We start from the raw sequence: 18,606 nt of genomic DNA on the forward strand, positions 1-18,606 counted from the left end.
AGGGGTACTTGAGTGAGGTGCTCTTCTGATGGTGGGTGTGAAAGTCACAGCAGAGGGTTATATCGTAAGCATGTGAATGTCATAGGGACATGTCTTCCTCTTGTAACAGGACAGGGTCATTGACTGTGCACCAGCCTGTGCTCTGTGACAGCCGACCCCTGCCAGGGGAGTGCGACATAGACCAGCGAGGTGCTCAGTGGACAATGACTGACTTCTGCTCAAAGTTTCAGAAAGAGAGTTCAAGTAGGCTTCTGCAGGGAGAGACGTGTTGCCTGAGAGCTCCTTTCAGGAGCGGCGTTTCTGGGTGAACAGAAACACGGGCATGCTGGTAGAAAATGGCAGGGAGTCTGAGGGCTGAGGTTGGGAGAGTAGTACGTCTTCGAGTGCCAGGTGTGGGAGCTGCCGCGGGGTTCTGAGTAAGCATCAGTAAGATGGTGTGAGCGTGGAGTCGGAGGGGAGACAGGTGCGTAGGAGTGGAGGCAGCCACCCTGGCCAAGCATCAGCCCCGCCCCAGGCACACAGGAGGGAGACCCCAAAGAGATGGGCCTTGAGGGCGATCAGAAAGAAACTAATTAGACACTGCCTGCCTCGGAAGATGGACGTTCTTATCAACCACTCAGCCTCTGCTTGTGTTTTACAGATTCGGCCCGTTATTGAACGAACCTTTCCGTTTTCTGAAGTTCCAGAAGCCTTCCTGAAGGTAGAGAGAGGACACGCCCGTGGGAAGACTGTGATTAATGTCATTTAAATAAATGCTGTGTGTGGTTTAGTGACTACTGGCTCTTTTTGGTGTCTGTGGTCCATATCTTTCTACTCCCTCCCCTAAACATTTTTCCAAATTAAATTGTAGGTTCCATGATATGCTTACAAAAATAAATGCACCTTTTTAAAAAAATAATTAAAAGTATACACCACCATGCCTGGCTCTGGGTAAAATTATTTTTAAAGGTGCATTTATTTGGGCTGGAGAGATGGCTTAGTGGTTAAGCGCTTGCCTGTGAAGCCTAAGGACCCCGGTTCAAGGCTCAGTTCCCCAGGTCCCAAGTTAGCCAGATGCACGAGGGGGTGCACGTGTCTGGAGTTCGTTTGCAGTGGCTGGAAGCCCTGGCACGCCCATTCTCTCTCTCTCCCTCTATCTGTCTTTCTGTGTCTGTTGCTCTCAAGTAAATAAATAAAAAATGGACAAAAAAGTATTTAAAATGTTTTTTTGTTATTTTTATTTATTTATTTGAGAGCGACAAAGAGGCAGAGAGAGAGAGAGAAAATGGGCGCGCCAGGGCCTCCAGCCACTGCAAACGAACTCCAGACAGTTGCGCCCCCTTGTGCATCTGGCTAACGTGGGTCCTGGGGAGTCGAGCCTTGAACCAGGGTCCTTAGGCTTCACAGGCAAGCACTTAACCGCTAAGCCATCTCTCCAGCCCAAATAAATGCACCTTTAAAAATAATTTTACCCAGAGCCAGGTGTGGTGGTGTATACTTTTAATCCCAGCACTTGGAGGAGTTCAAGGCCACCCTGAGACTCCATAGTGAATTCCAGGTCAGCCTGGGCCAGAGTGAGACCCTACTTTGAAAAAACAAAACAAAAAAATAATAATCATTTTACCTGGGTTTGGTGACACATGCCTTTAATCCCAACACTTGAGAGGCTGAGGCTACCCTGGGGCTACAGAGTTGAGTTCCAAGTCAGCCCAGGCTAGTGAGACCCTGCCTCAAAGAAACATTTTTTTAATTAATTGCTGGTTAGCATACAGAGGAACGTTTCACTGTGACCTATCCATACATATGTGTGACTAAAATATATATCTTTTTTTTGCAAATAATTTGCCAAGTAACTGGCACAAAATTGCCAGTTTGTGGCCTTGTGTCCCATGAGAGAGCCGGCTGCGCGTTGTTGTCTTTCAGCTTTGCAGGTGGCTGGGGCATCTTCTGTCCCAGCAGCTCAATCCTGTCATCCCATCTCATGAAGCTTTCAGATCCTAAACATGGAGGTGTGTCGATGGATGAAAACGTATCAAAGCTGGGTCCTTGAATTCATCAATGACCATCTTCCTAACTGGCTGGTATAGTTTGGGTCTGAAATGTCCCCCAAAGACCCATGTGTATTGGGCTTGGCTTGGTCTCCCACTTTGGCACAACTCCAAGACGGTAGAACCTAGTTTAAGAGGTGGGACTTAGTGGGAGGAAATTAGATCAAAATGGGGGTGGGGAGACATTGTACCTAGCTCCCTCCTGCCTATGTCCTGGTTATCACCGGGGAGCCTCTTCCTCTGCCCCTCACTCTCTCAACATGATGTATTCCTCGCCATTGACCCAGAAGGAAAAAAAAAGAAAAACAAACCATGGACAGAACCCCCACACACACAAAAACTATGAGCCCAGCATGGTGGCACACATCTTTAAACGCAGCACTCGGGAGGCAGAGGTAGGAGGATCGCTGTGAGTTCGAGGCCACTGTGAGACTACACAGTGAATTCCAGGTAAACCTGGGCTAGAGTGAGACCCTACCTTGCAAAACAAAACAAACAAACAAAAAAAGGGCAGACCAGGAAACGTGTGTCAGGTCAGAGCCCTCATGAGCAGGCCCTGACAGCATGATGTGTGGACTGAGAGCGCGAAGCCAGATCCGCAAGGGAGACCCAGGGAGTTAGTGATGAGATAAATGCGGAGGTCTGCAGAGGGAAAGTAGCAGCAGCCCCAGCCTGAGTGGATGGCCATGCAGCTCATGACCAGCAAAGCCATGGGGTGGGCTTCACATGGGTAATGCACCTTATATCCCCACGCTGTGCGCCAGGTGCCAGACACAAAGCCACAGGATGTGTGTCTTACTGGCTTTCAGTCCATTCTGTCCTTTCTGTATCCCTTTGGAATCAGAATGGCCATCCTGTCCATTGTATCTTAACAGTATGTAACTTGGCCAGGCACAGTGGCACACGCCTTTAATCCCGGCACTCAGGAGCTGAGGTAGAAAGAGCACTGTGAGTTCGAGGCCACCGTGAGACAACATCGTGAATTCCAGGCCAGCCTGGCCTACAGTGAGACCCTACCTCAAAACAAACCAAAAAAAGGTAGCTCAGGTGTTTTGTCACAGTAATGGAAGTGAGTGATGCACTGGCCAGCACAGCCTCTAGTTTTTGTTAACCTACTCCACTGTTCTACGCACCACCTTCAAAATCCTGAATCACTTAGGTTTATATAGAAAAATCTGCTCTGTGATTTGTTTGCTATTTTTAATTTTTTTCTTTTTTTAATTAGAGAGGAAGAGAGAGAATATATACCCCAGGACCTCTGGCCACTGCAAATGAACTCCGGTTTTTTGAGGTAGGGTCTCATTCTAGCCCAGGCTGACCTGGAAGTCACTATGTAGTTTCAGGGTGGCCTCCAACTCACGGCAATCATCCTACCTCTGCCTCCCTCTGCTGGGATTAAAGGAGGCCACCACCATGCCCAGCTTGGGACCTGCTTTTAAAAATGTATTTTTATTTATTTGCAAGGAGAGAGAATGAGAATGGGTGCATGCCAGAACCTCTTGCCCCTGCAAACAAACCCCAGAGGCATGAAACACTTTGTACATCTGGCTTGATGTGGGTACTGGGGGACTGAACCTGGGCCAGCAGGCTTTGCAAACAAATGCCCTTAACCACTAAGCCATCTCCCCAGCCCTGTTTGATCTCTTAATATTGAAAAGTAACGCCAACATTCTCTCCCTCATTCCTTCCTTCTCTTCCTCCTTCCCCATTTTTTGAGACAAGGTCTCATGTGGCCAAAAGCTGTCCACAAAGTCACTATGTAGCTGAGGATGAACATACACTCCTGATCCTACCTCTACCTCTCAAGTATAGGTATGGGCCACGGCACGTAGCTGAAGCTTCTAATTTCCTGAAAGTCCTTACATTTTGCATTTGTGGGCCTCCTTCCACAGTGAGACATGCTTCTTTTAGGGACATCACCCCCATTCCAAAGAAGTCTACTGGTCACGATTTTCTGACCTCACATGCCCGTGTGTTGATATCTCACCAATAAACTGTCACTTGACTCTTAAGTCCATGCACTCAAGTTTATTGCTATTTGACTCTTTATGATGGGACCTAGGATACTTCCTTCTAGCTTTTAATGTAGGCAGATCTACTTAGAGAAACTTTCTCTGTTCCTATTAGACACTATTTGGTAGTATGTTGCATGTGGGATTTTCTGAACATTGCTCTAGAATTTTCTCAGTAGAAACCTATATCAAATGGAGGGAAAGAAAAACCTGTCCAGGGGCTAGAGAGATGGCTTACCGGTTAAGGTGCTTGCCTGCGAAGCCAAAGGACCCAGGTTTGATTCCCCAGTACCCATGTTAGCCAGATGCACAAGGGGGCGCATGCATCTGGAATTTGTTTGCAGTGGCTAGAAGCCCCAGCACGCCCATTCTCTCTGTCTTCTTTCTGCTTGCAAAAAGATAAAATAAGAAAAACCTGTCCAGTTTGTTCCTTTGTTTTTGTTTTGTTAAAGGTAGTTTCTTCATTCTAGCCCAGGATGACCTGGAACTTACTCTGGAACCCCAGTCTGGCCTCAAACTCACAGCCACTCTCCTACCTCTGCCTCCCGTGTGCTGGGATTAAAGGGATGCACCACCATGTCCAGTTCTTAACCAGGTGAATACCAGCTGCTCTGCTCTTGTCCCCAAGGGTTCCTGAGTATAGTGAAAGGTGGGCCAGGCCCTATTCACCCTCCTCCTCGGCAGAAGGCGGCTGACAAAACTCCCTGCTGTTAGCCAGTACTCCCCAGACTTGCCTCTTAATTTGTCAGAAGTTTCTTTCCAATCTGCTGGCTGACTTATTTATTGATTTGAGAGAGAGAGAATGGTTGCACCAGGGCCTTTGGCCACTGCAAATGAGCTCTAGACCCATGTGCCACCTTGTGCATCTGGTTCACATGGGCCCCGGGGAATTGAATCCTTAGGCTTCACAGGCAAGCACCTTAACCACTAAGCCATCTCTCCAGCCCTTAATGTTTTTCTTTAAAATTTTTCCTTTTTGGAGGATTGCCATGAGTTCAAGGCCACCCTGAGATGACAGAGTTAATTCCAGGTCAGCCTGGACCAGAGTGAGACCCTACCTCGAAAAACAAACAAAGAAAAAATTTTCCTTTTTGGTTTAATTTATTTGGGAGTGACAGACAGAGAGAGGGAGGGAGGGAGGGAGAGAGGGAGAGAATGGGCATGCCAGGGCCTCCAGCCACTGCAAACCAACTCCAGATGCATTTGCCACCTTGTGCATCTGGCTTATGTGGGTACTGGGGAATTGAGCCGTGAACTGGGGTCCTTAGGCTTTACAGGCAAGCACTTAACCACTAAGCCATCTCTCCAGCCCTAAAATTTTTCTTTTCACTTGAGAGAGTGAGAGAGAAAGCCAGCTGACTCGTTGTTAGTGTCAGATGACTGAAGGGACTCTGAGAGGTCATCAATGTAGTTAACCAGAAGTAAGTTTATTCAAGAGAGAAATTTAACACAGGCTTTGATAGATTATCTTACCCCACCGTATGTAAGAATACACACAAAGGACCAAAAATCAGAGCTATACATGTAAGAACAAGGCAAACATGTTGGATGCTGGTGTGTGCAAGTATTTTTTAAAACTGAAGATAAATATTCTAATGGTCATAATTCCCTGCTATGGGCTCCAGAGAGGAAACACATTTGAACAGAGGAGATGGAAGTAAGAGTTGTTCCATCTCTGATGACAGCACCAGTACTGACAGATGACAGAAAAATGGGGAAGAATATATTCAAGGAAACGTGTAGCAGTTTTCCTCAAAACTGGAATCTGCCGTTGGAGCAGCCAGGTACGGACCGGCGTGTGACCAGCAGTCAGTCCGTCAGTGGCTTCAGTGTGCGCTTGCGCGGGGCTCACTCCAAGCGCTGACATGTGACCACCGAACAGCCCTTCTCTCCTCCACGGTCTAGAGATGGTGGTGCGTCCTGCATCTTCTTGAGCTTTCTACACCCTTTGTGCTCCCAGCACGAAGTGACCGGAGGCCCCCAGAATCTCCACATCTGAGGCATTCCCAACCACCACAGCCCTGGAAATCAGGCTAAAAGGTATGAGGTTTAGCCAAAACCTGTAGAACATAGTTTCAGCACTAGATGGCTGTAGAAAGGGTAAGTTAGGCCATGACAATACTGTTCCAGTAGCAGATGTAAGAAGGGCTTTAAACACTCACTGGGGACATTGCAGGACAGTCCAAAGGTGAGTAAAATTCCAAGTTCTCCTAACAAATGTTAGCAGACATCGATAGGAAATTTGAAATATCTAATTTTTAATATAACTGAAAATAGCATTTTGTTTATTTTAACTGAGTTCTTTATAGTTTTTCTGAATAAGGCTGTCTCATTGCTATCCAGCATAATTAATGGTGCCATTGGTTTTTCTTTTTTTGTGTATGTGCCATTGGTTTTAAAACCATGGATCAAAAGCATTGATCAGCATGCAATAATCTTCCAACTTGCAAATTTGGGCACTTTCTCATCCTTCCCTTTAAGGAATCCGTAAGTCCACAGTGAATCTGGTCCTGCTCCCTCCTGTCACTGCCTTTGGAAATGATTTGAAACGTACATACTCTTGACTTAACATCTTTAAAAGCCACCCAGAGCTGCTCGAGGGGGACCTATGCCAGTGCTGCTGAGAGACGAAAGGCAAGGAACAGAGGACAAGCTACTGGCTTGGAAGTCATCTCTTAAAAGCTAATTCTCCCTGTCCCGTCTTCTGGACCAGTTACCGCTGGACTCCTCCATCAGGACTGTCCTTTTGTGTTTCTTCAATAAGGTGCCTGGAAAGCCCCCAGGAGCATTTCTCCCACCTTCTTTCTTCGGGTTCACAGAACCATGGCTTCCCACACTTGTGTTAACCTCTCCTTGCTGACGGTGTTGAGGATGATGTGATTCTGATCGTACTGTGAACCCCCTGGAAGAGAGCAAGGAAGTGAGAACTATGCCTGGGGCTGGGGGGGTGCACACACGTGCCCTCGGGGAAGAGCAGCAGGGGAAGCCCTGGAGGCCCGTGGAGTGAGAGGGTTACCCGCTATGAGCAAAACAGTTCAAATCCATTGTAGGACGCCAGCCTCACAGGACTCTCCTCATCTACCCAACTCCCACAAGCCATCCAGTCACTTAGCACATCTGAAAGTGGAGCAACAGGAAAAAGTCAAAAAAAGGGCAAAGATGCCACAAGGTCTCCTCCGTGGAGAGATCAGGGATGTGCTACACAGTGAGAAATAAACATCTACCTCGAGGAGGTGGAAAGGCAGTACGAGAAACCGCCAGAGTTTTGCGTGAATAATGAAAAATGGTTGTAATTAAGCCGGGCGTGGTGGCACATGCCTTTAATCCCAGCACACAGGAGGCAGAGGTAGGAGGATCCCGTGAGGTCAAGGCCAGCCTGAGACTACATCGTGAGCTCCAGGTCAGCTGGGCTACAAGACTGTACCTTGAAAAAACTGGCTGTAAATAGTAAAGGGGAGGACTGAATGACAGCCAGAAATAGACACGGGGACAGCGAAGCATTCTGGGCACTGGGAATTCATGGGTACATACAGATCGGTGGCATGTGAAAGAAGCTCTTCCAAGGGTGCTTACTGGAAACTTCATGTACGTCAGTGTTCACAACAGCCCCATGGCTTCTTTCAAGACAAACAGCGGGGGGGGGGGGGTGTCTGCTTTTCTTTTTCAATATCTATTTTATTTATTTATTTGAGAGAAAGAGGCAGATAGAGAATGGGCACACAAGGGCCTCTAGTCACAGCAAACAAACTCCAGAAGCATGCATCACCTTGTGCATCTGGCTTATGTGGGTCCTGGGGAATTGAACCTAGGTACTTTGGCTTTGCAGGCAAGTGCCTTAACCACTAAGCTATCTCTCCAGGCCAGGATGTCTGTATTTCTCCAGTGTGTTGTGATGTGTTTCTGATGCCACATCTATTCAGCAGAAGCCCCTCCACCAAGGCTGCTTCACCAAGGACCCGTAAGAATAAAAATCTGCACCTGGATGCAGGGCCCAACTTATATTAAAATCATGTTTCCTCCTCAGGCCAAGAAGAATAACATTTTTCTCCTCTTTAAAACATTTCAAAAAGCCAGGAGTGGTGGCACACGCCTTTAATCCCAGCACTTGGGAGGCAGAGGTAAGTGGATCACTGTGAATTTGAGGCCACCCTGAGATTACATAGTGAATTCCAGGTCAGGTTGGGCTAAAGTGAGACCCTACCTTGAAAAACCAAAAAAATAAAAATAAAATAAAAATAAAAAAAATTCAAGCTGGGCGTGGTGGCGCACGCCTTTAATCCCAGCACTTGGGAGGCAGAGGTAGGTGGATCGCTGTGGGTTCGAGGCCACCCTGAGATTACATAGTGAATTCCAGGTCAGCCTGGGCTAGAGTGAGACCTTACCTCGAAAAACCAAAAAAAATAAAAATAAAAAAATTCAAGAATCCAGGTGGCACATGCCTTTAATCCCAACACTCAGAAGATAGAAGTAAAATGATTGCCATGAGTTCAAGGCTACCCTGAGACTACATAGTGAATTCCAGGTCAGCCTGGGCTAGAGTGAGACCCTACCTCGAAAAAAAAAAAAAAATTCTAAAGAGTTATATACAAGAAAACTAAGTAGGTGGGTAAGGAATTCATATCTTCTATTAAAAAATATTGGGGGTGCTGGAGAGATGGTTTAGTGGTTAAGGCTTTTGCCTGTGAAGCCTAAGGACCCAGGTTTGATTCCCCAGGGCCCACGTTAGCCAGATGCACAAGGTGGCATAGGCATCTAGAGTTCATTTGCAGTGGCTGGAAGCCCTGGTGCACTCATTCTTTCTCTCTCTCTCTCAAATAAATAAAAAAATAAAAGATTTGAAAAAAGAAATTAGCCTGTTGTCATTGATGGCCTAGAGCTTTGCACAGCTGTTCGTAGTACAAAATGTGGACGAAGTATCTTGGGCTTTTACGTGTACGTATACGGAGTGAGCAAAGATAGCCACCCTGCCCAACACAACTCTTCATTCTTCAAGATCACAGCAACTTAATACATATTCTGTGTCTATCAGCTCAGTTCTAATGAGAATCGTGAGGCCTACAAAGTTCTTGAGAAACAGTTGAATTCTTTTGTCTTTGAGAAGAATTTAAATCATATTATATGGATAGTAAAAATAACTAAAGTTGAAGGGTCCTCTTCCTTTTTGACATGTATTTGGAGATGGGAAGACACGTTTTTAACTTACACAGGTGCTGGGGAGATAGCTCAATGGTTAAAGGCACTTGCTAGCAAAGCCTGCTGGCCCAGATTTATGAGAGTGTTCAGTGTTCCATTTTGCTTCCTTCCCAGTTTCTGTATCTTACATGGTAATTTGATTTGTGCACAATCCTACCCAGTCTTTTGATTTTTTTTTTTCTAGGTAGGGTCTTGCTCTAGCCCAGGCTGACCTGAAATTCACTATGTAGTCTCAGGGTGGCTTCGAACACACAGCGATCCTCCTACCTCTGCCTCCAAGTGCTGGGGTTCAAGGCGTGCGCCACCCCCGCTAGGCCTCTCTGGATGTTTTTTCTAAAGTGAGCATGAATCAGCTCCCATTGTTGTCGTAAGATACCTTACCTGGAGCCAACTTTAATGTCTACCAAAACAACTCACTCCCCAGTACAAGGCAAAAAGAGAGACATTTTACCTAATTAAACTCATGGCAGTTTTTAATAGGTAACAAATGAAAACCGTGGCTCCTACTAGAGGAGCGTGCTTCCATTTCCCGGCTCAGGGGGCTGGTTGTGCGCTCGGCGCTCTTCTGTCCAGAAGGTGGCGCCATTCTCCCACATTCTGAGAAATTTAAGCAGAACTAGAAAGTATTCCAGCTAGCACGCTGGCTATGGAATTTGCATATATACAGGATGCTGTCCTTACTCTAGAGGCGTGGGGTTCATGTTTAATCAGTGTACTTTGGGGGGAGGCTTTCAAATGAGAAGACACTAAAGAGGATGGTAGATCTTGACTTTACTCCTAGAGTGTACCTCAGAACTGCCATGGTGAGTAAGCAAGAGGACTGTTAAAAGGACAAAGACAATTCTCCAAGGACACAAGGACTCGGGAAGCCAGGCGTCTATGAGAAACACAGGCGTGTTCAGCTGCCTCACACTTTCTGCTTTTCCAATTCAGTCACATTTCTCAGGACTTTTGGAGGGATGGAGTGGCACTGGATTGAAGTTTTGTACAAGCACTCTACTGCTGAGCCATATTCCCAATGCTCTTTGATGATTTTGAAGCCATCTTGTACAGCATAAGGAACCCCAGTGCCACAAAGTTGATCATAATAAGAATAAAAGCAGTGGAAAACAGGGTGGAGGTTCCTAAAACAGCTAGAGATTGATCTACCATATGACCCAGCTATAGCACTCCTAGGCATATATCCAAAGGACTCATCTCATTTCCTTAGAAGTACATGCTCAACCATGTTTACTGCTGCTCAATTTATAATAGCTGGGAAATGGAACCAGCCTAGATGTCCCTCAACAGATGAGTGGATAATGAAGATGTGGCACATTTATACAATGGAGTTCTACTCAGCGGTAAAGAAAAATGAAGTTATGAAATTTGCAGAAAAATGGATGGACCTGGAAAGTATTATACTAAGTGAGGTAACCCAGGCCCAGAAAGCCAAGCGTCACATGTTCTCTCTCATATGTGGATCCTAGATACAGATGACTGGGCTTCTGCGTGAGAATGAAAATACTTAGTAGCAGAGACCAGTTAAGTTAAAAAGGAGACATAAAGGGAAGAGAAAGGAAGGGGGGAGGATACTTAATAGTTTGATATTGTATATATGTAATTACAATGATTGTAATGGGGAGGTAATATGATGGAGAATGGAATTTCAAATGGGAAAGTGTGGGGGTGGGGAGGGAGGGAATTACCATGGGATATATTTTATAATCATGGAAAATGTTAATAAAAATTAAAAATAAATAAAAATAAAAATAAAATTAAAGAAAAAAAAGAATAAAAGCAGAGCTGGGTGGATTATTCTTTTTTTTTAAAGAGACAATTGCCTTTAAAAAAATTTTTTTGTTTATTTTTATTTATTTATTTGAGAGAGACAGAGAAAGGGGGAGGGAGGGGGAGAGAGAGAGAGAACAGGCATGCCAGGCTTTCTAGCCACTGCAAATGACCTCCAGGTGCGTGCACCCCCTTGTGCATCTGGCTAACATGGGTCCTAGGGAAATGGGCCTCAAATCGGGGTTTTAACTTTTAAAAAATGTTTTATTAAGAGAGAGAGAGAGAGAGAGAGAGAGAGAGAGAGAGAGAGAAAGAAAGAAGCAGATAGAATGGGTGTGCCAGGGTCTCAAGCCACTGCAAATGAACTCCAGATGCAAGTGCCACCATGTGCATCTGGCTTTACATGGGTCCTGGGAAATCAAACCTGGGTCCTTAGGCTTCGCAGGCAAGTGCCTTAACTACTGAGCCATCTCTCCAGTCCAATTATTCTCATAGTTTAAATTTGGGGGCCCATCAGTGGGTACTTTGTCTGTTTATACACTACAATAAAGTTGTTGTACCAGATATAACATGGGGAAGATACTATACACTACTGTTCACTTTCTGACTGCTAATTTTCTCATACATTCTTGTACTTGTATATTCTTTGATTTTCTTTGGTCCCTATCTAGCCTGCAGTCACACATTAGACATTAAAGTTGGCTCCAGGTAAGGTATCTTACGACCTAAGTGAGTGGCGTGCTCTGCCTCTGATATCATCCAGTCTGATTTCCTTGCCTCTCTGGGCACTAAGATTCTTTGTCATTCTAATCCCACTGCTAAATGGCTTGGGCATTCTATTTGGAGATCACCAAAAACGAGAGGCACTTCTCATGCATTATCAAGGCCCCTAGAGATAATGTTCAGACCAGACCTTATTTTCCATTACTGGAAAGTGTCTTAATAACACAAGAAGCTGAGGCAAGAGGATCACTGTGAGTTGAAAGCCAAACAATATGGGTGACACAGTGAATTTCAGGTCAGCCTAGGCTACAGGGCAAAATCATGATTCAAAAAAACAAAAAGAAAAACAAAAACAAAATAGGGGCTGGAGAGATGGCTCAGCAGTTAAGGCACTTGCCTGCAAAAGCGCAACAACCTGGGTTCAATTCCCCAGTACACACATAAAGCCAGATGCACAAAGTGGCCCATGCACCTGGAGTTCATTTACAGCAGCTAGAGACCCTGGTGCACCCCCCCCCCCCACTCTCTCTCTCTCTGTGCTTGCAAATAAATAAAAATAAAACTCAGGGCTGGAGAGATGGCTTATCGGTTAAGGCATTTGCCTGCAAAACCTAACAACCCAGGTTCAATTCCCCAATACCCACATAAACTCAGATGCACAAAGTGGTGCATGTATCTGGAGTTCATTTCAGTGGCTGGAAGAACTGGTGCACCCATTCTCTCATTCTCTCTTACACACACATTCTCTCTCTTTGTCTGTCTCTGTCTGCTTGCAAATTAATAAAAATTTAAAAATCAAATAAATCAGTTAGTTATAATTCCAAGCAAAATTACCCTGATGATATGAATTAGGGCAACAGTTGGAGTCCTCTGAGTTGCCCTTGGCTGTTTACTTACTATTGTGGTCACATTAGCATCACTGGGTTGGGTGTGGTTCTCAAACCAGCACTATCAGCAACACCCACAAACTTGTTAGAAAAGCAAATTCTTGGGCTAGGGAGATGGACCAGTGCTTAAAGGTGCTGCTTGCAAATGCTATTAGCCCATGCTCAATTCCCCAGCCGCCACATAAAACCAGATGGGCATTCCTTTGCAGCAGCAAGAGGCCCTGAAGTGGCACCTCCACCCCCAGCACATACACATATCAATAAATAAATAAACGTAATTTAAATACTAACCCAGGGATAGAGAGATGGTTTAGTAGTTAAGGCACTTGCCTGTGAAGCCTAAGGACCCAGGTTCGATTCGCCAGTACCCGTATAAGCCAGAAGCACATGGTGGCGTATGTGTCAGGAATTTGTTTGCAGTGACTAGAGGCCCTGGTGCGCCGGTTCACTCTCTGTCTCTATGTGCCTCTGTGTTTCTCTCTCAAATAAGTAAATAAGTATTTTTTTAAAAAAAAGTTAATCCATAAAGTAAAGGAGGGAGGGAAAATATGTTTTTAAAATGTGGCACAAGCATCTGGCATTCATTTACAGCTGCAAGAGGCCCTGATGTGCACACATGCATAAATACACACACACACACACACACACACACACACAAATAAAAATTTTTAAAAATCAATAAAAACAAATCGAGCCCACCCCAGACCTCTTCAAATAAAATCTGAAGAGCACAGTTGCAATTTATTCTTCTATACACCATGGTTCACTGGATTAACTTCACTGAACATGTGTTCCATTGAAATCCTCCTGACTACCTGCATCCCTGTTAAAATTTACAGCTTTTCAGTGAAGGCGACATTTACATACATGCACCATCAACTGTACTGACTAGCAGGACCACAGTGTGAGCTTATATCTGTGGAACTCATTTTTGGCCCCACACTGTGATTAAAAACAGGACTAGAGCCACAGCCCCGTGGCAATGCATGTGCTACACCTGGATGCAATTCCCAAAACAGGCTGGAAACCAGCCAGCGGCCAGATTTCAGAACTTGCAAGGTATGAGATCTGATGACTCCTCTGTACAGGGGGTGAAATGTCCAATTGAAGGGGGGGAGAAGGGAAGGAAAAAGGGGTAACAGTCCTTTCAGAGCTGCCATTAACATCACATGAGCCAACGTATGTGAAGTGTGTAATACCATCACAGAAGTGCACTAATACCCAGAGCTCTGGAGACAGAGGCAGGACGATCACTGTGAGTTCAAGGTCAGCCTGGGACTACAGAGTGACTTCCAAGTCAATCTTGGGCTGCAGTGAGGGCCTACCTTGAAAAAAACAAAACAAGACAACCCCCCTTACCCCCCCCGCCACATATTAGAAGTATATTAGTAATACACTCAACATTTCCAGGAGAACAAACTTTTCCCTAACTAAAGCAAGCAGCATTATGATAAAGGAAACTGTCCTTACCTTTGATATCTAAGACTAAATTTGGCTTCAACTTGCTGTAGATCCTGCCATCGGACTTCATGCACCAGAACTGACTGTCAGCATTTTGGTCAAGCGCCAGGCCCAGTTTAGAGCCAGATGTCACTAGGCTGCCCACGATGGTCAGGCAGCAGTCTTCTGCTATCTGCTCAACGGAAGGAAGAAACTATTTAGAAAGGATACAGATTTCAGTCTCCAAATTTTGTTTTGAAAATTATCTTAGCTCCTGGTTTCATTTGTTCCACATGAGACATTTCCACTTTTAGCCAAAGTAACTGGTACCAGCAAGCATGCCCTTGCTTTCAGATGCACGGGGGATGGGAAGTTCTCTTTTCTTGTTCACTGTAAGACAGTGCTCTCTGCTACTACTAAGAGAAGGCTCAGGACGGTAATGTTGGCCACCACAGTATTTTTGCCATCGGAAGTGACGTGATCTGGTCTGTAGCTCACTCTTCACCCCGCACCCCACGTGTGTCTGCTGCCCTCAGCTGCCCGCACAGGACTGCACTTTAATGCTACAGCATGGGGCTTTTTGTATTTTCCTTAAAACCTGATGTTATGTTTACTAGCATCTTGTCTTTCCTACATGAAAAATGTCTGAAGTTTTCTAAATAGGCTTGCAGCTGTACAAAGAAAAAGAAGAAAAATAGAGGCTTGTAGAGGGTGTTTCAATATGAATATGAAGATTTTTAAAGTCCTTCCTGAACTGAGTCTATCTCGATTATAAATAGCATATGAGAGTCATATATTCACCATCAACACACAATATTTAAAAAACAAAGGTCTTATTTAAAGTGTTCTGTTTGGGACTGAGATGTGTGTATCTCAGTGGTAGAGAACTTGTCTAGCATGCACCAGGCCTTGGGTTCCATCCCTAACACCACACACACACACACACACACACACACACACACACACACACACACGCAATGCTGTGACATTTCACTACAGAACTCTCACTAAAATGTCCCTAAGAAATAATTATTTAAAGTACAACTCCCTTAAGTCAAGAGAGCTACAAAGTGGAAGTTGACTTTTTAAAAGATATATAATTTATTTATTTGAGAGAGAAAGAAGTTGACGGGGGGGGGGGATGGGTGCGCCATCCACTGCAAACAAACTCCAGATGCACGTGCCACTTTGTGCATCTGGCTTACGTGGGACCTGGGAAACTGAACTGGGGTCCTTTGGCTTTGCAGAAAAATGTCTTAACTGCTAAGCCATCTTCTCCAGCCCAGAAGTTACCATTTTCATGCTTCAATATTTCAGCTATTTTTGCTTCTCATGCTATTTCTTTGGTGCGTGTCTAAACAGTGCCTCTGATCATGAAAGGGCAATTCTCTCAGGCAAGAGGCCTAATGAACAAGTGTGCTTCTCAAAGGGCCGAACACTTTTTCTGCTGACTCATGGAGCTGCAAGGTTTTAAGTATCAGGAGCAAACAGTCAAGCTCATAAAGCCAAGGAGTAAAAGAGATGGCTACAATAGAAGAATTAGCTTCTCTCATGAAATATGTTATGGCAGGAGTGATGTGAGAGGGCGGCAGGTCATTGTCACATTACAGCAGGTGACCATTAGGCAGTGGACTATGCTATACACCCTTCATCCTGTTCTGTGGAGTTCCACAAAACAGAAACTATCCCAGAGTGAGTTCTACTGATGTACGAAATCTGTGGTTGACTTCTGGAAACACATCAACCTAACCACTTCCTTCTTTTGTTACTTCATAAGAATCAGAAACACACGACCCTGTATCCATGTTAAAATTCACTTCTGGGGCCAGAGGGATGGCTTAGCGGTTAAGGCATTTGCATGCAAAGCCAAAGGACCCAGGTTTGATTCCCCAGGACCCATGTTAGCAAGATGCACAAGGGGCGCACGTGTCTGGGGTTCATTTGCAGTGGCTGGAGGCCCTGGCTTGCCCATTCTTTCTCTCTCTCTCTCTTCCTCTTTCTCTGTCAAGTAAATAAACAAACAAAAAGATTCACTTCTGATTTAAGTTAAGTTCCTAAGACTGATTCTATCAGTACTGGAAAATATTTTCATGGGCAAAAGCCCTCTTCCACCAAAGGTGAAATAGCACCTATTTGAGATTGTCCCAAAGCAAGATCAGGGACAGGTACCACCCTGGGAAAGACTGGAATCTGCGTGATCCTATGAGCTCACCCTGCACTTGATGCACCCCTCCTGGTAAATCCACACTTGATCATCAGCGCCCACATCCTCCATGACCTGTACCCGCAGGAGCTTCAGGTCCTCCAGATTCCCGTTGGTTGACATAAACAACCCTGTCGCTTTGTTTCGAAGTCTGAAGTGAATTCGTTTCTAGAAGACAAGATCCCAGCAACAGTCAGTCACACAACCAGTTATGCTGTCAGGAGCACAGAGGAGGCATTAATGCTGAGAAGAGGAGGGCGTGAGCTGGAGACAGTGCCCACACCAACAGTCTCACACGTGTTCAGGTTCTTCTTGGGGTTAAGGGTATGACACCATTTCAGTAACTAAAGCAGGAGTCTGCCTCAGACGCCCCGGCACCTGAGATCGTGCGTGTTTAAAGGTGGGCTCGACAGCATTTCTGAAGCAGCCATGCCTCTTAGTGCCACAAAGTTGAAGCCCAAATTGATGGGGGAGGAGACCATTTCAAGTTTTCAATCAAAACCAAGGAGCTAAATTGTATTTACAAAAAACAAACAGACAGACAGAAACCACCAAACTCCAGAAGTGTCTATTCCCAGCCTGGAAAAGGAAAACATACCTGAACAAAAGGTCGGAGAGAACCGATTTGGCGACAGCCACTGAATTCATACCAATTAGGAACTTCTGCAGGTGACAGCAGGAACTGTCGACCTCTGTAGTTGGCGTATTCATAACTAATCCATCTGGAAATAGATAACCACAGGAAACGGCAAGTTACAGTTAGTGATGGACCCTGACAATTATATCTGGACTGAAGTTTAATGCTAAATACACTAAGTAGCCATTTTTTGACAAATAGCAGATTTCTTAGTATATGCATACTTATGCCAAAAAGATCCATTCTTTGTGTGTGTGTGTGTGTGTGCGCGCGCGCGTGTGTGATGTGTACTGCTGCAGGTACGTGAACGCGGACGACCCCCTCAGGCACCAGTTCTCCCCCTTCTTCCATCTTTGAGGCGGTGTCTGGCTGACCACTGCTGTGTTGGGCAGACTAGCTGACCCGGGAGCTCCTGGGGACCCTCTGTCTGCCTCCCAATTGCCATGGGTGCGCTGATGCACGTAGTTTTACACGGGCTCTGCACATCTGAACTCTCACACTTGGACAAGTGTTTGATCTACTGGACGCCCCTCTAGTCCCCGAAATGATGGATTCTTAAACAGTGATAGGTAACTTTTCCCCTCTATAATGGCAAAACTCTCAGTGTGTGCATTGCTAAATGCTAAAGCTTGGCATAGTGATGCATGCCTTTAATCCCAGCACTAGGGAGGCTGAGGTAAGAGAAATGCTGTGAATTTGAAGCCAGCCTGGGCTGCAGAGTAAGTTCAAGGTCAGCCTGGGCTTGTGAGATCTTGCCTCAAAATAAAAAAAATAATAATAATAAAGATGATAAGAACTGGCTCAGTGGCGAAAGGCCCTCGCTTGAGAAGCCTGAAGGCCCATTCGAAGCCAGATGCAAAGGGGCACGAGTCTGCTCCTGTGACCCTACACACCAGCAGCGGGAGGTGGACCAGAGAACCCACAGCTCCCAGGCCAGCAAGTCTGATGCTCTTCTGCAGTGACAAAAGATCCTGTCTCAAAGAAGACACCTCGAGGATGTCGTCTGACGGCCACACTGTGCCATGCATGCCCATAAACTCACATGTGCAAGTAAATATTTAAGAATAAATACATAAAGTTACACAACATTTTTGCAAGTGGTGAGAGGAATCAACCAAATCACAGGATGTGTAAAAATGCTGTAATGAATTTGAATGCTACTTTGAATGCTAATTTGAAAATAAATTTTTAAGTATTTCTTTAAAACAAGAGTAGTCATCTTTAAATCAAGAAAAGGCTAATTATACTTGAGTTTCTTCTAACCACGTGCTGACGCTGTGCACCAGGGAAGCCCACACTGCAGCCTGCGCCGCCCCGGGGTGCTCCTGCCCTGCTGACACATCAGGAGGACAGTGCTCTACTTTTTTTTTTTTTTTTTTTTTTGGTTTTCAAGGTAGAATCTCGCTCTAGCCCAGGCGAACCTAGAATTCACTACGTAGTCTCAGGCTGGCCTCGAACTCATTGCAATCCTCCTACCTCTGCCTCCCAAGTGCTGGGATTAAAGGCATGCGCCACCATGCCCAGCAAGTTCAATATTTTAATATATTTCTAATTTATTTGAGAGTCAGGCAGTTAGAGAAAATGGGCATACCAGGGCTTCTAACCACTGCAAAAGAACTCCAGATGCATGTGCCACCTTGTGCATCTGGGCTTTAAGTGGGTGGTGAGGAATTGAACCTGAGTCCTTAAGGCTTCTGAGGCATGTGCTCCAACC

The 18,606-nt window shown here is 45.3% G+C and overlaps 2 protein-coding genes across 2 annotated transcripts in view; one reads left to right on the plus strand and one right to left on the minus strand.

The window, feature by feature from the left end:
- Positions 1-773, plus strand: part of Rtn4ip1 (reticulon 4 interacting protein 1) — a 65,539-nt gene extending 64,766 nt beyond the window's left edge. The window contains exon 9 of the mRNA XM_004660607.3: positions 641-773. Coding sequence (XP_004660664.3) covers positions 641-748 — 108 coding nt within the window. The 3' untranslated portion in view covers positions 749-773. The remainder of the gene's footprint in view (positions 1-640) is intronic.
- A 4,672-nt stretch (positions 774-5,445) lies between these two features.
- Positions 5,446-18,606, minus strand: part of Crybg1 (crystallin beta-gamma domain containing 1) — a 260,270-nt gene continuing 247,109 nt past the window's right edge. The window contains exons 19-22 of the mRNA XM_045154300.1: positions 16,854-16,977; positions 16,265-16,423; positions 14,083-14,245; positions 5,446-6,941 (exon numbers count right to left, since the gene is read on the minus strand). Coding sequence (XP_045010235.1) covers positions 6,853-6,941; positions 14,083-14,245; positions 16,265-16,423; positions 16,854-16,977 — 535 coding nt within the window. The 3' untranslated portion in view covers positions 5,446-6,852. The remainder of the gene's footprint in view (positions 6,942-14,082; positions 14,246-16,264; positions 16,424-16,853; positions 16,978-18,606) is intronic.

The sequence above is a fragment of the Jaculus jaculus genome, chromosome 7 (assembly GCF_020740685.1).
Source record: "Jaculus jaculus isolate mJacJac1 chromosome 7, mJacJac1.mat.Y.cur, whole genome shotgun sequence".
Taxonomy (NCBI): Eukaryota; Metazoa; Chordata; class Mammalia; order Rodentia; family Dipodidae; genus Jaculus; species Jaculus jaculus.